The sequence below is a fragment of the Andrographis paniculata genome, unplaced genomic scaffold (genome assembly GCF_009805555.1).
Source record: "Andrographis paniculata isolate CXL003 unplaced genomic scaffold, ASM980555v1 Contig15END, whole genome shotgun sequence".
Lineage (NCBI taxonomy): Eukaryota > Viridiplantae > Streptophyta > Magnoliopsida > Lamiales > Acanthaceae > Andrographis > Andrographis paniculata.
In genome coordinates, this window is record NW_026137435.1 from 1,936,618 (window position 1) to 1,954,112 (window position 17,495).

General features: G+C 31.2%; 2 protein-coding genes across 2 annotated transcripts; both read left to right on the plus strand.

The window, feature by feature from the left end:
* Window positions 1–2,500: 2,500 nt before the first annotated feature.
* Window positions 2,501–5,876, plus strand: LOC127263025 (transketolase, chloroplastic). Its single transcript, XM_051291946.1, has 7 exons — window positions 2,501–3,048; window positions 3,457–3,547; window positions 3,628–3,733; window positions 3,823–4,105; window positions 4,184–4,332; window positions 4,406–4,559; window positions 4,629–5,876. Exons 1-7 carry the CDS (start codon window positions 2,563–2,565, stop codon window positions 5,586–5,588), a joined length of 2,229 nt encoding a protein of 742 aa, XP_051147903.1. The 5' UTR covers window positions 2,501–2,562; the 3' UTR covers window positions 5,589–5,876.
* A 3,687-nt stretch (window positions 5,877–9,563) lies between these two features.
* On the plus strand, window positions 9,564–13,823 carry LOC127263034 (3-phosphoshikimate 1-carboxyvinyltransferase 2). Its single transcript, XM_051291959.1, has 8 exons — window positions 9,564–10,085; window positions 10,902–11,146; window positions 11,298–11,451; window positions 12,112–12,326; window positions 12,607–12,724; window positions 12,864–13,071; window positions 13,205–13,266; window positions 13,367–13,823. The coding sequence occupies exons 1-8, from the start codon at window positions 9,750–9,752 to the stop codon at window positions 13,583–13,585; spliced, it is 1,557 nt and encodes a 518-aa protein (XP_051147916.1). The 5' UTR covers window positions 9,564–9,749; the 3' UTR covers window positions 13,586–13,823.
* Window positions 13,824–17,495: the final 3,672 nt, after the last annotated feature.

The window sequence follows — 17,495 nt, forward strand, 5'->3', positions numbered from 1 at the left end:
AAAATTTGTTCAATTTAATAGAAATTATACAGAAAACCTAAATTTCAAACCCATAAACCCTAAATTCATAGCCCGATCGAGGATGCCTACGACATACAGATCCTTAAAAAGGGTTCTACATTTTACTCAAGAAATTAATGCTTCTATAGAGGAAACCCAAGAAATAGGAACCAAGATCGGTACTAAATAGTACTTCATCCTCCGTCCCAAAATTATAGCCTTAGTTATTTTTTATACGGAATTTAAGAAATATTGATATTATATTAATAGTGGGTAAAAAGTATATGTAAAATTTTTTTTTGCCCTTGTGTAAAAAGTAGTAATTATGTAATAATAATGAAAAAGTAAAGATAGTTTTATAGTGATATAATTATTTATGAAAATGAGACTATTGTTTCGGAACGGACAAAAATGATAAAAAAAATTATATTGTATCAGGACGGGGGGTAATATTTTATTATTTTTAAAAACATTCAAAAATTGTCTTTTTCTTTAGGTATGGTTTGAGAATATTGATTTAGTTTAGATTTAGTATTAAACTAAGCGTATAATAAAATATTTTTTAAAAAAAAATATTTCCTTAAAAAATACAGAATTCAAATAATAAAATTTAAAAATTTTAAATGGTATTTTAGGGTGTTTATTTTGTAGAATAATATTATAGGAATACATATATTATTGTAATAAATTATATAATTATATATTAAAATAATTCGTGAATACTTTTAATTGATTATCGTATAAAATTATTAATTTTATTTAAAATACCTTTAATAATATAATAAAATTTATAATAAATTAGATATTAATGAAAAATAAACTAGTTTTTTAATATTAATAATATTTTAATATTATTTAATACCAATTATAAGAGAAAGATTAATACTCCCTCCGTCCCATAAGTAGATATTCATTTATTTTTTTGCACGTAGTTATAAAAATATTAATATTATATTGAGATATAGTTGAAATAAAGTAGAAATGACTAAAATAACCTTATCAGTATGTGTAATATAAATGTAATGATATTTGTGTAATATATTGTAAGTTGTAAGGGTATTTGTAATGCTAGGTGGATAGTACAGTTACTAACAAAAGAAATGAATATTTTGTTATAGAACATACTAAAATGAAAAAATAGATATTTTATTATGGGACGGAGGGAGTAATACTTTCCCCGTTTCATATCTATATATCCATTTGTTTTTTGTGTTTTAGAAATATTAGTATTATATTGAGATAAAGTAGAAATAAAGGTAAAAAGACTAAATTAACCATATTAGTATTGCATGAAATAAATGTAATGACATTTGTGTAATATATTGTAAATTAGAAGGGTATTTGTAAGGTTAGATAGACAATACAATTACTAAAAAAAAAAATTTATACTTTGTTATGGGACGGACCAAAATAAAAAAATAGATATATTGTTAAGTAACGGACGAAGTACTTAATTATATATTATACGAGACTTTACTTTATCTCAAATTATAATAATGTATAGTAAACATATGATTAGATTGAATAAAATAATATTCGAACTTTAACTTGAAAAAAAAAATTTTACAATATTTTTATTTCAGGCCGCAATTTTATGTTTTAATCTAAAAAATATATTTTCGAATATTCTATGCTATATACTTACTCAATCCGGCTTTAAGATTTCATTTATTTTTTGCGTGTTGATATTTGAATATTAATTATTATATAAAAACATTGTACAAATAAAAAAAAAAAACAAATATACTTATATTGATGTCTTATAATACTATTATAATGACATTTGTGCAAAAAAAACTTATACAACTATAAAAATATTTTTAATGTTAAGTAGAATGATGTAAAAGGTAAATGAGACTTTTAGAGCCGGACAAAAGAAGTATTATTTTAAGCAACTTTTTATATTTACAATTTACCCTAACTTTAAAATAAATAAATAAATAAATAAATAAAATTTTAAAAAAAAATAAAAGAAACGAATACACAATTTTTGTTAAAGAAAAGAAAAGAAAATTTCAACACAAAAAAATTAATGTTGCTACAGTGCAATATCAAAATTTGACATTGAAAATTGTATAGATTTGAGCAAATCGATACTATTTTTTCCATTCATTTTCATTAATAACGTTAAATTGGAGATGATCTTATTATTATTATTATTTTTTTTAAGATATAATATTATTTTTTTTTTATAAAATATTCTATAATATATTTTTTTTATAGGTTAAAAATTTTTAGTTTGAAATATATGGTGAAATATTTTATAAATTTTTTTTTAAAAAAATAAAAAATAAAAAGTCAAATTGTGAAAATATGAAATTTGAAATTAAAGAAACAAATTCGGTGTATTTGGATATATAATTATTTGAAAATTTCCTCATACCTTTTTCATATATTCTTGGGTTTCTAAAACCCAACGACCTGTAAATTACTATTATTATTATTGAATAAAATATTAAACCCTCGCGTACAACATACACATACATATATGTATTGTATGCGTCGTCTTCTTCTTACCAAACTCGATCTCGACATTACCGAAGAAAACCGCAGTGCACAGCCATGGCTTCTGCATCCTTCACGCTCTCCCAGGCCATCCTCTCACGCTCCACCAATCACCGTCACCGTCTCCCCCCCTCCGCCGCCCCGACTATTTCAATTCCATCCTTCTCCGGCCTCAAATCCGCCTCGAATCACTTCTTATGCACCATTCCCCGCCGCCAAACCCCTAACCTAACTCACCTCCCGGCGATCAGAGCCTCCGCCGCCGTCGAGACCGTCGAGAAGACGTCCGATGTCCAGCTTGTGGAGAAGTCGGTCAACACGATCAGATTCCTGGCGATCGACGCCGTGGAGAAGGCCAACTCCGGTCACCCTGGCCTCCCGATGGGCTGCGCTCCGATGGGACACGTTTTGTACGACGAGGTTATGAGGTACAACCCGAAGAATCCCTATTGGTTCAATCGAGACCGCTTCGTGCTCTCCGCCGGCCATGGATGTATGCTGCAATACGCCCTCCTTCACCTCGCTGGATACGATTCCGTCAAGGTCAATTTCTAGGGTTTCGGTTTCTAATTTGCCCCAAATCGATTCTGCGCCTTTTCAATTCCGTTAAGCTGAATATGGATCTCTCTCATAGTTCAATTTCATTTCATATGCATCGATTTACTGTGTTTTCCCCTAACTGCAGAGATCGATTCTGAGAAATTTATTAACGATTCGATCAAGCATCCATTTCAGTTGATTTTTAGTTAGTTCCTTTCTGGATTGATGAGCTCTGTAGCAGCTTAGCTTCATTTGTGCTTTTGTTCATCATTGCTCTGATAGCCATTTTTATTGGATCGACTTGAATTTGTTTCACTCTTTCAAATATATATATAAATCATCGAATTCGAAAACCAGTTTCATAAGTTTGAAGATAAACATAAACATGAACATACTATGGTGTTCTTACAGGAGGAGGATTTGAAGAGTTTCCGACAATGGGGAAGCAAGACTCCCGGCCATCCCGAGAACTTCGAGACTCCCGGCATCGAAGTCACCACTGGTAAGAACCATGACACAAAATCAAAACAAATCGAGAATATATAAAACAATCGATGTTTTATATAATTTACTTTCGTGTAGGTCCTCTTGGCCAAGGAATTGCGAATGCTGTTGGTTTAGCCCTGGCCGAGAAGCACTTGGCAGCTCGATACAACAAACCGGATTGTGAAATTGTCGACCATTACACGTACGGCAGAAACTTTTTCACCCTCCCTGTACTCGCATTGGGTCGCTTTCATTCAGAATTTGATTTGTGACGTTGTTCTGCTTACACAGATACGCGATTCTTGGCGATGGGTGTCAAATGGAAGGAATCGCAAACGAAGCCTGCTCATTGGCGGGACACTGGGGACTCGGGAAGCTGATTGCTTTCTATGACGACAATCACATCTCCATTGACGGAAATACGGAGATCGCGTTCTCTGAGAGCGTAGAAACCCGATTCGAGGCTCTCGGTTGGCACGTGATTTGGGTGAAGAACGGTAACACAGGTTACGACGAGATCCGCGCTGCCATCAAGGAAGCTAAGGCGGTGAAAGACCGGCCGACGCTCATCAAGGTCGATTCTTTTCATCTTTGTTACTCGGAATTCGATATTTGCTGATCGATTAAGTTTGTTTTTGTTGCGTGTGCGAAGGTAACTACAACGATCGGTTTCGGTTCTCCTAACAAGGCCAATTCATATAGCGTGCACGGAAGCGCGTTGGGTGCCAAGGAAGTCGAGGCTACCCGAAAAAACCTCGGATGGCCGCACGAGCCCTTCCACGTGCCGGAGGATGTGAAAAAGTAACGATCTTTAACGTTTTCGGAATGTATTGTTAATTTTTTCTCGTATAATTTTTGTTTACGCTTCGGGCAGACATTGGAGCCGTCATACTCCCGACGGCGCTGCTTTGGAGGCCGATTGGAATGCCAAATTCGAAGATTACGAGAAAAAGTATCCCGAGAAAGCGGCCGAGCTGAAATCTATCATCGAGGGAAAACTCCCGACGAGTTGGGAGACGGCTCTTCCGGTGAGTTTCTTTTTACGAGTCGATGATTTTATGTAATAGTTTCGACTCATATGGGGGATTGTTTTTCAGATATACACTCCGGAAAGCCCGGCCGACGCTACTCGGAATTTATCGCAGCAAAACCTCAATGCTCTTGCCATGGTCCTCCCCGGCCTGCTCGGCGGAAGTGCCGATCTCGCCTCTTCGAACATGACGCTTCTCAAAATGTTTGGAAATTTCCAGAAGGACACGCCGGAAGAACGCAATGTCAGGTTCGGCGTCCGCGAGCACGGCATGGGGGCCATCTGCAACGGCATCGCCTGCCACAGCCCGGGACTGATTCCCTACTGCGCTACATTCTTCGTTTTCACCGACTACATGAGAGCGGCGATACGAATCTCGGCCCTCTCGGAAACCGGCGTAATTTACGTCATGACCCACGACTCGATTGGACTCGGAGAAGACGGCCCAACGCACCAACCCATCGAGCATTTGGCGAGCTTCCGGGCAATGCCCAACATTTTGATGCTCCGTCCCGCCGACGGCACCGAGACCGCCGGCGCGTACAAAGTCGCTGTCCTAAACCGGAAGAGGCCCTCGATCCTCGCCCTGTCCCGGCAAAAGCTGCCGCAGCTTCCAGGAACTTCAATCGAAGGAGTCGAGAAAGGAGGGTACGTAATATCCGACAATTCGTCGGGAAACAACCCCGACGTAATATTGATCGGAACCGGGTCCGAGCTTGAGATTGCCGCAAAGGCTGCCGACGAGCTCCGAAAAGATGGCAAGGCTGTGAGAGTCGTCTCCCTCGTTTCGTGGGAGCTTTTCGACGAGCAATCGAGCGATTACAAGGAAAGCGTTCTTCCCGCTGCCGTGACGGCGCGGGTCAGCATCGAGGCGGGATCAACATTCGGGTGGGAGAGAATCGTCGGGTCGAAAGGTAAAGCTATCGGAGTCGACGGATTCGGCGCGAGCGCCCCTGCCGGTAAATTATACAAAGAGTTCGGGATCACGGCCGAGGCTGTTGTGGCTGCGGCTAAGGAGTTATGTTAGGTTTGAATCTGTTGATTTTCGAAGATTTTTCGACTCGGCGCCGCCGCGCCGGCGGCCGGCCGGCCGGTTCGTCTTCCGGCCTTTTCCGAATAAAGATGACTATAAGGTATGTGTGTGAGGGTTTTGTGTTGTGTTATTTTGTTGGTGAAAGTTTAGGATGGAATGAAGTTATTGCAATTTGATTGTAGTGATCAATGATGTTCTTTTTTGGATTTGTTTTTGCCTAAACTTCAGAGAAGTGTGTTTCTTTAACCATTAAAATTCAGTTTCCTACTCTTTGATTCTGTATTTTTTTGACCAAACTTAAATACTCCCTCCGTCCCACGAGAATGGTAGCGTTTGCTTTTTCAACTAGATTTTTGAATATTAGTACTATATTAGATTATAGTAAAAAAGACAAAAATATTCATATTAGTACGGTGTAATATAAAAATAATGATATTTATGTAATATATTGTAAGTTAAAAGGGTATTTATTATGTAAAATATGTAGTACAATTACTAAATTAGAAAATAGTAATCTTGTTTTGGGACAGACAAAAATGAAAAATAGTAACTTTGTTTTGGGCCGACAAAAATGAAAAATAATAACCTTTAAAGGGACGGATGAAGTAAAAAAAATTCAAAACAAAGAAACACAACATACAATCTTACAACCAACTACCAATTGCCAAATTCTGCAGCAGCTGTGATTGCGGTTGGTGTACCTTTTTATTAGTTCGGAAATAAATTTGATTTGAATTTACCTTTTTATTAGTTCGGAAATAAATTTTATTAAAATAATATTTAATGAAATATTTATGAAAAAATATATATATATATATTTTTAAAAATACATAGACAAACTAGTAAAAAATTGGATAATTTGGGTAAAGAAAGCGTCCTAACAAGTCCGGGTCTGACTGGTTGTAGGTGAAAATTGTCACTGGGTTCTACATAATAGATGGGATTGTAAGAATAACTTTCCATTTGTTTTAAAATTTTTAACTATATTTCAATTCATTCTTTTTTTCTTTTTTCTTTTTTAAAATATATTTGACATATATTATAGGTTTTAAACAGTTACATAATTTTTATTCATTTACATATTAACATCAAAAATATTTTTTTTATAAATTCAAACTCTACAATATGGGTAATTTTTAAAATTATTATTATTTGATTTGATTATATTTTGTGTGAAATATATTATGATTTAAATAAAGAAAATAATAAATTATGGTACAATCAGAATTATATTAAGAAAATAAGGGTATAAAATATAGATACAAAAATAAAATATTATTTATTATAATCCACTTTATTAGCATTTCGCTTTCATAAGCAATCTATTAATACATTCTATAGTGCTACACATGCATCTTTGTCTCTAATTTGCTTGTATAAACTGAAAATTTGTCAAAATAAACCATTTTTTTTTATCTGCGATTCTTTCAATTATATGTCGATAATCATATTATGCATGATATTGCATATAAACAATATACCATGTAAAATATTTTTATCCCAAAAATGACATAATCTTACAATAATTGCAAGATGTGATTTCAGAACTTTGGATGGAATGATCATAATGCGGGATTCAACATTGAATATCAATTGAATGAATATAATTCAGAATTTAACATTGGATACCAATTGAATGGACACAGTTTAATATTCAAAGTTGGATACCATTGAAGGGATATAATTCAGAATTTAATATTGAATACAAATTGTATAGACGCAAATCAATATCTAACATTGGATACCAATTGAATGGACATTGAATATCAATTAAATATACACAATTCAATATTTAACATTGGATATAAATTAAATTGACACAATTTAATATATAATATTGAATACCATAAAATTTTTGTTGATATATATTAAACTTCAAAACAATTAATCATACAACATCTAGTAGTATCATTCAAAACAAAAATTATACCTTTCTTATGACTTCTCATTCAAATAAAATTAAAATAAGTTCTCGAACTTCTGAATACACTGTCCATGAAGATATTAATTGTGCGCAACTTATATAAGTATTCCTCGAAATATAAAAGGTTGGAGTGGGTATAAGTTATAAAATAAATTATTTTTATATATATTTTAATTTTATTGTATTTATTATAGTTAATTAAATAATATTATATAGTATTTATATATATATTTTACATAAATATTATTTAATAATATTAAAATTTAAATTTATTTAATTTTAAAAATATTTATTATTTTGTATAATCAAATAATAAGAAAAATTATAAATTTTATTTATTGATATAATATTTAATATATTTTTATAAATTAAATATATAAAAAGTTATAAAATATTTAACGTTATTTATAAATTAAAAAATTATAAAAATAGATGGTGTGGTTGGAGATGAGTTATTGTAATTTGTAAAAATAGAGGATGTGATTGAAGATGAATGACTTAAAAAACCCTGCAATAATGATAATGTATTATAAATTTTGCAAAAGTAGAGTTATGAATTGGAGATGGTCTAATAGTGTCGATTTAAACAATGTGCATCCCGTTTTTTTTTTTTTTTTCCTTCAAAATTTTATTATTTATTAAATTTATTTTTTAAAAACATCAAATTAATTTTTTATTTTTTATATTTTATATTATATCAAAAATTAAATTTACATTTAAAATATCAAATCAAATATCACGTGTATTCTTTCTATTAAAGAAAATTAACACATTTTCTAAAAACGATTATTCTACAAGCATTAATTATTTTAATAAATTACTTATGCAATTTTCTATATCTCATATAAAAAATATTTATTCAAACAAATTATAAAACAAGCACACCTCTACTTTTTATTTTCTACTACCTACGCCCCAATTCAAAGGGGACTTTTGGAGTTTCATAGTAAATTCAAAAATAATACTATTTATTTTATTAGTTAAAAAAAATATGTAAATTTTTTTAACATTTTATATATAAAATAATTATAGTAAAAATAGATATCTTGGTAATGAATGTTTGATTATGCGGCATCATATATTATTTTTATTCAAAATTTTTATTATTTAATATCATTTTTGTCGTCCAATTATGTGTTCATAAGTAAAAATAATTTTTTTCTATTTTTTAAAAAATAAAAATAAATTTGAAGGACCAAAAATAATAATAATAAGGTAAAAAATCAACTGTGGTTCCAATATAAAAAATTCATCAATTTTAGTCTTATTATAAACAATTTCAATCAATTTTGGTCATACCATTAAAAAAAAACTAACGGAAATTGATGACATTGACATAACGGAGGTGACGTAGCAGTTGACATGGAAAGTACACGACCATGTATATTTATACACGGCCATGTTGTTACACGACCATGTATATTTCAGTATATAATTATAATGTAATTAAAATTTATCAATTTTAATTCAAATATAAAACTTTATAAGATATATTCTTCTGAAATGTTTTGTACAAAATTTTATTATTCATAAAAAAATTTCCTATATAACAAAAAAATAAAATTTTAAATCGAAACAGAAATGTACACGGCAGTATAACTAAATGGTCATGTATAATTATATATTGAAATATATATGACTATGTAACAACATGGTCGTGTAACAATATGACTATGTATAATTATACACTGAAATTTACATGGCCATGTAACAACATGGTCGTGCATAATTGTACATGGCCGTGTAGTTTTCACGTGAACTGCCACGTCACTTCCGTTATGTCTACATCAGCAATTTCCGTTAGTTTTTTTTTATCGATTAGACCAAAATTGATTGAAATTATTTATATTGAGACCAAAATTGATTGAAATTATTTATATTAATACTCAAATTAATGAGTTTTTTTTTTATATTGAGACAATTTTGATGATATTAGAACCAAAATTAATTTTTTTTCCTAGTGAAAGATTTGGACGACGTAGGATACCAATAAAACAATCCAAACCCTAACAAACACATCCTAAATATTCTTACCAACCTACTTTGATAGACAAAGGTGTTTGGTAAGAACAGTGACAAAGACCATCCTCCTCCTCCGCCAACCACCGCCGCGAACCTACCCCCATCTGGCCCAGTTCGCCTGCTGCACTTTCTGCCATTTTTCCATCTATATACCCACCATCCCAGAGAAATATAGATCGCCAATCGGGAATTCCTCCTCTGATCTCCAAATGGCGCGGGCTGTCGACGTGGTGCACACTTTAAATTTCCCCAAATTCCCGACGCCTATCCCTAAATCCTCCGCTTCGACTTCAGTCTCGTTGTCGTTTGCCTCTTGGAATTCGGGCAATTCGCTGAAAGCATCCCGTGATTCCAAGAGAGATTATGTTTCCGGTGCAGGGAAATCACGTCTTTTGAAGGTTACGGCGACGGCGGCGACGGCGGAGAAGCCGTCCACGGTGCCGGAGATTGTGCTGCAGCCAATCAAAGATATTTCCGGCACTGTTAAATTGCCGGGCTCCAAATCTCTTTCCAACCGTATTTTACTTCTTGCTGCTCTCTCTGAGGTAATTTATGCGCCAAGAGTATTGATTTCTTGTGAATTTCTTCTTGTCTGTATAAACCCTAGATGTGGTGTGCAATATATTATGAACAACTGAAGTTTCTGCCTTGTGTATAAACTGTAGCTAGCTTTGATCCGTTGTTAGAAATGAGAATATACTCAATCGTTGCCAAATATTCTAGTTCTAAGATAAATCGACCTATGGTAGTCAATTAGCAATTGGCTTGAAATTGTGTTATTTCAAGAAACTGTTCAATTACCGGTAATGTTTCGATTTTGGTTATTAGCGAAATAAGGTTTTTTAGCTTAGAAAAGATGGAGAGCACTATGTGAGAAGTAGATTTTGGGGATTTCGTCATTTATTGAGCTGTGATGTGTGATCATGGCTTCTCTTCTCTGAAATCTGCAGTTCTTTATATGTAGTATAATGTTTTGAGTGATTTGAACCAAGTGAAATATGTGTTTTACTAGTGAACTTAATAAGTTTGGACTATTTGTAGATTGCAGTGAGAACGATTGATTTGTGTAAACAGTTTAGTTTACCAGAATCTCTCTTAAGTAGGTAATGAGCAGTATATTATACATATATACAATGAATTATTCAAACAAAATCCCCTCAACTTGAACATAGTTACATTAACCTGATTTATTATCTTTTGAAAATATGTTTGCTTATCCTTTACTATGCCTTAAATCGATGATTCAGTTGTTTGTCTGTGCTTTTATTGCAGGATTAGTACAACCTTTGATGATCCCTATATCGTATAATTTTCTATGTTGATGCTATTTGTGTACTCATAGCAAATCTTACACTTGTTAGGGAACAACCGTGGTGGAAAATTTACTAAGCAGTGATGATATTCATTATATGCTCGGTGCCCTGAAAACGCTCGGTCTTCACGTGGAAGAAGACAAAGCTAATCAAAAGGCGGTTGTGGGAGGCAGCGGTGGTCTATTTCCAGTGTCGAAAGAAGCAAAGGATGAAATTCAACTTTTCTTAGGAAATGCAGGAACTGCTATGCGCCCGTTGACTGCTGCAGTTGTCGCTGCTGGTGGCAATGCGAGGTACTCCTTTATGCTGTTTATGAGATTGCAAGTTTAAGATAATAAGATCAGATGATATTGATTTTTCAGTTGGCTTAGAAATAATGCCCCTGTTCGTATTGATGCCCGGATTCTTTTAGTTAGACTGATTTTTAATCGATATGGCCTGTAGATATGTACTTGATGGTGTTCCTCGAATGAGAGAGCGGCCCATTGGTGATTTAGTCACTGGACTTAAACAGCTTGGTGCAGATGTTGATTGTTTTCTCGGCACAAATTGCCCCCCTGTTCGTGTCGTGGGGAAAGGGGGCCTCCCTGGTGGAAAGGTATGCTTCCCTTTCATTTAAACGAGTGTTGTAGCATTACTTTAGTATTTTAATTTCAAGATTTTTCTCACATTATCTATATATACACATACATACAATTGTCTTACCACATTACCATGTTGATCTATATGTTGGTGCCGTCCTCTAGTTTTAATATTTCTTGTTATATACTTCCTCCATCCCAATTCAATTGGACCTTTTGAGATTTTGCAGTAGATTAATGAATTATGCTAGTAATATTTTATTGGTTAGTGAAAATATGTAAGAGTTTTTGACATTTTTGTCAACTTTATGTATAAAGTAATTGTACGTGTAATGGTATGTTTGTAATTTAAGTAAAAGTTAAGGGTATTTCGGTATTAGTATATGATTACTTTTTCTAAAATAGAAAATGAATACTTTGAAGTGGAACAGACAAAAATGGTAAAAAAAGTTACTTTGAATTGGGACGGAGGAAGTATAACTTCTCTTTACTTTCACAAAATTTAAATTTTTTGAAAGTGCATAAGAGAAAGCAGCTGAAATGATCATATCTGTAATTGTATGTGTTATCGAGAAAAACATATATCTATATATAAGTATTAAGTGTATATATGCTTAGTTTTATTTGTTACCTGGGCGATTCTTTGATAAATTATAGTTGTATATGATTTCTTTCAGGTTAAGCTCTCTGGATCGGTTAGCAGCCAATACTTGACAGCTTTGCTAATGGCTGCTCCCCTCGCCCTTGGAGATGTTGAAATTGAAATCATCGACAAACTGATCTCTGTTCCTTATGTCGAGATGACACTCAAGTTGATGGAACGATTTGGTGTCTTTGTCGAGCATACAGACAGCTGGGACAGATTCTTGGTTCGAGGAGGTCAGAAGTACAAGTAAGCTCCTTATTTGTGAAACTTGGGGTGTGTTTGTTTGGGGGATTGGATTTTGAGTTGAGATTTGAATAGTAAAAATTTTGAATTAGAATAGTTGTATGATGTGATATAATTTTTTGTTGATATAATGTATTAAAAGTAAAATTGATTTTTAGTATAATATAAAAAATAAAAATTAGGTATTTGAGAAAATTTTTTATGAATAGTAGAATTTGTGAAAAATCGTATAAAAGAACACACCTTCCGTCTCAAATGAAACTAACACATTTGTTGTCGTAAGGTCTCCCGGAAATGCCTTTGTTGAAGGCGATGCCTCAAGCGCCAGTTACTTCTTAGCCGGGGCAGCCATTACCGGAGGAACTATTACCGTTGAAGGTTGCGGCACAAGCAGTTTGCAGGTACACATTACAACAGTTGTTTTCAATTTCAAAAAAATTTTTTCTACTCAAGCGTTTTACAAACCATATGATGTCCGATAACTATCTTGAATTAAACGAGCTTTTTGTTTTGCTAAATAATCTTATGTCGCTGTTGAAGGGCGATGTTAAATTTGCCGAAGTTCTTGAAAAGATGGGCGCTGAAGTCTCCTGGACTGAGAATAGCGTAACGGTGAAAGGCCCGCGACGCATACCTGGAAAGAAACATTTACGTCCCGTCGATGTCAACATGAACAAAATGCCGGATGTCGCCATGACCCTCGCTGTTGTGGCACTTTTTGCGGACGGACCCACGGCTATTAGAGACGGTAGCTTTCTCTTTACAAGATAAAAAGATAAAAAATAAAAATCACCAATCGTTATAATCTGTTACTCTATTTACCAAATACCATCTGTTCTCGTTTGAATTGATTTTTTTTTTTTTCTCGTTTACATTTGCAGTCGCGAGCTGGAGGGTTAAAGAAACCGAACGAATGATCGCCATATGCACAGAACTCAGAAAGGTTCTTTCCTACTCTCTCTCCATATATATATATAGCTCTAGCCTCGACTATTTTGAAAAAAAAAAAAAAAAAAAAACTTGTCTGGCGTGTCGAATTTCAGTTGGGGGCGACAGTTGAAGAAGGTCCAGACTACTGCGTAATCACTCCACCTGAGAAATTAAGCGTGGCAGCCATTGACACATACGACGACCACAGAATGGCCATGGCATTTTCTCTTGCTGCCTGTGGAGATGTTCCCGTCACAATCAAAGATCCCGGCTGCACCCGCAAGACCTTCCCCAATTATTTTGATGTCCTCGCCACATACTCGAAGCATTAAACATCCTCCCGGTGACCTGGTAAGAGACCTTATCTGTATGTCTTTCCCCTGTTTTTTTTTTGTCACTTTATGTCTCTAGAGCTATTGTTGTTTCCGCGGCCTTGAGGATTTCGATATAAATGTTTGTTTTTCGTTTTCGTGTTTGTATTTATTGTCGACGGCCGATAGAGAGAGATACATACGCATGTGAACTCAAACACCCTGTGGAGTCATGAAATTTTACTGTTGTTTTCTTGCAGCTGTTTACGACAAGAATGAACCTTAATATATTCGACTATTTGATTAGAAAATAAAGGGTCCTTAGGGTGCTTATTCAGTCCTAATTAGAACTTTTTCCTAATGTGTTGTTTCAATTAAATCAGTACATACTGTGTTGATTATATATTGTGTTGTTGAGTTATGTTATGCATGTGTTTTGTTAACATATAGTATTTTGTGTTAAAAGCTCAAATATTTTATGTTATTTTTATTATATGTTAAAATTTATACCACATGTAATGTATTGATCAGAGGTAATCAACACTTTTTCAATACTAATATGATAGCATTTGTCTATGGCTCAATGTATTCTCTCCATTTATTAAAAGATAAATTGTTTTTTCACCTCTTTATATTTTAGGATTTTAAGTGACTCTATCTGAAAAAAAAGTCCTATAAGTATAAATTTTTTACTGAAATGATCCTCCGGTGTTGGATTTGCTATGCTGGCCCTCCGTTGTTGACATGTCATCGCCACGTAAGCAACACGTGGAATTTTTAAAAAATTCTTTTTTAACAAAATGTCTTGTTAAACTTTTTTTTTAGTCATGTATATGATCTCATTTATTATTTTTAGGACATTTAAATGAATCATGTCTGAAAATAGTCCTATAAGTAAAAAATTTGCGTTAAAATGGGCCTCAAACTTGGAATCTACGTGGCGATGACATATCATCCGCGTCAGCGCCATGTCATCAACCGCGGCTAACGTGGCGAGTTTGGCACCAAATGACTATTTTAGCGAAATTTTTTTACTTACGGGACTATTTTCAAACGGAGTTCACTTAAAATCTTAAAATGATAAAGAGTTAGATACCGACTAAAAAAACAGTTTATCCTTTATTAAATATATTTTGTTATTTAGATTGTTCACAAACAATATACTTCTATTTATTTGGTAAATATGAATGTTATGATATTAATAAAATGTCACACTCCTTTCGTCTTGTTTTCATATTGTTATTTGTATTAGTCATATATTTCATATCATTTTTTAAAAAGAATTATGTATTAAAAATTTTTTAATTATAAATGTATTAAAAAATACTTAGGTCAATATCCATTTATAATTTAAATATTTTAGTTTTTACATACTTATATTCTCCCTCCTATTTGGATTTGTATGACACTTTATTTGTGCACGAACACAAATAAAACAAATTAATATAAAAAATGGGATAGGTAAAAAATTATTATTTGTTAAAATAAAATAATAAAATTATATGTAAATAAAATTGTTTATTATAAATAAACTCTATAAAAATGGTGTGTTTACTTGTTAGGTTTTGCACCTGATTTTACTATTTAAATTTTTTTTTTTTCTTTTAAAAACATCAAATCAAACACCCAATTTTTATTTATTTTATTACATTAAAATTTAATTTTACATTCAAAATATCACATCAACGCATATTTATATCACATCAAACAACTATTTCAATTCAAAATTTTACTATTCAAAATCAAAACCCAAGACTAAAACTTCATAAGTAAACACACTTTTTAATAGACAACAACAAAAAAAGACAGTAATTATTTGGGATGGACGGAATATATTATTTTTTATTCTCCTTTGTTATATATAAATTATATATATTTTCTATTTAAGTCGGTTTTACATAATTTGTTCTTTTTATTTTTTAGAAATTAATTGTACATTTTTTTATATTTTAAGTTTTATAATTTTTTTAATCTTAATTAAATTAATTATTTTAATTATATTATATAATAATTATTTTTACTACTACATTTTTTAATTATTTATTAACTATAATATTTAAACAAAATCTTAAAATATTTAAATTTAAATTGAGATTCTTAAATAGTATAAAATTTCTAAAACAAAACAACAAATAGTTTTAGAAATTGAATAAACTCTCATAGGGTTTGATTATAATATTTATGTTTAAATAATTTTAAATTTTGCTTCGATATAATATAATTGATATTAGTATTATTTTTTAGAAAAATAATTGTTATATAATTCAAATATTAAAAGTTTGTTTGATTATGGTATCAAATTGATTTGAAACATGTATTGATTTGAGTTTTGTTTAAACAATATTTTAAAATTAGATTTTGTAAAAAAATATATATATTTTTATAAAAAATCTTGTAAAATAAATAATATTAATTTAAATTTAAAATATTAAAAGGATATACTATATATGTATATATAATTAGCATAGATTAATTTATAAAAAATATATATATACCTTTTTAAATGTCACAGATATATTTACTCATGAGTTGTTGACTTAGTAATTTTGTGGCAAGAATTTTTCATAAATATTTTTTAGAAATACAATATACGTATATATTAACAGAATATATAATATGTATATTTTATTTACTTATAAAAAATTATTAATTTAATATAAAATACTTCTTCCGTTCCAGAAAATACTCTACGTTTTGAATAATTTTAAAAAGTAGGTTATACTAATAATTATGGATAGTTCAAAAAAGTTGAAATAATTTTGTTATAAAATGGGTACCACAATTACTAAATAAGAAAATATGAAAAAAAGACAACTCTATTGTGACAAAAAACGAGTATTATTTTTTATATTACCAACTTAATTAATTTAATCTAACATTAAAAATTCATCTCTCCAAAAGTATAAAGTGAACAAAATAAGATAATAAGAGGTTTTTTTTTTTTTTCCTAAAGAATTAAGGTTGTTCATGTACACCCAAAACAATTAATCGCGGCCGCCCAGCGAAAGTGCAGTCCAAACGAATGTCTTTCAACCCAAGAATATTTGCGGCCCAGCATACAACTGGAAATAGTAGATGGATCTGCTGACCCATTGTTCAGGGAGCTCCAACTCGATTTAAAGGTAACCCGAAACAAAAAAGTCTAGAAATTGTTAGAAAATTGTTGGAGTTGAAGGAAATTTGAGAATAAGATTTTATCTAAATGAATTTAAAAAATAACAAGATTTAAACAAGATCAAGATCAAATACCACAAGCCATTCATCATTCAAATTTTTATTTATTTTTATTTATTTTTTTTACGGTATTTTTTTTCAAATTTTTACAATTTTATTTCATTAATTCCAACTTCTTCCTTGTTTATTAACTTTATTTTCACTTCTTTTTATGATAAGTTTTTTTATTATCGCTGAGATAGCTCAAATCTTTTTTTAGGAGGCCGAGAACCCTTTGAACAAATCAATTTTAATAGACTTTTTCGATTAATCCGTCAGTGGTGGCGATTTTTTTTTACTACAACAGTTCACTTAGTATTTTTTGACACAATTCTCTATAAATATTATTAAAAATATATAAATGCATGTATTAACACAATATATAATATATATTTGATCCACTAAAAAAGTAGAAATTTTAAAATGAAATATATTTTTTTTAGATATATTATCAATACAAATATTTGTACTTAATATAAAATAGCCGATCCAAAAACACAACTAAAACTATATTTTAATTTATATTTTTATTTATATATTATTTTGATGTGATTTTTTGTTAAAGAAAAGAAAATGTATTTATTATTATTTTTATATAGAAAATCATGAATGAATAATAGTATTAATTTCAATTTACAAATACAATTAAATAAATATTTGAAATAATTTTTGCGAGAGATTAATTTAAAAAATCTATGAAAGGAGAAACCAAATATAT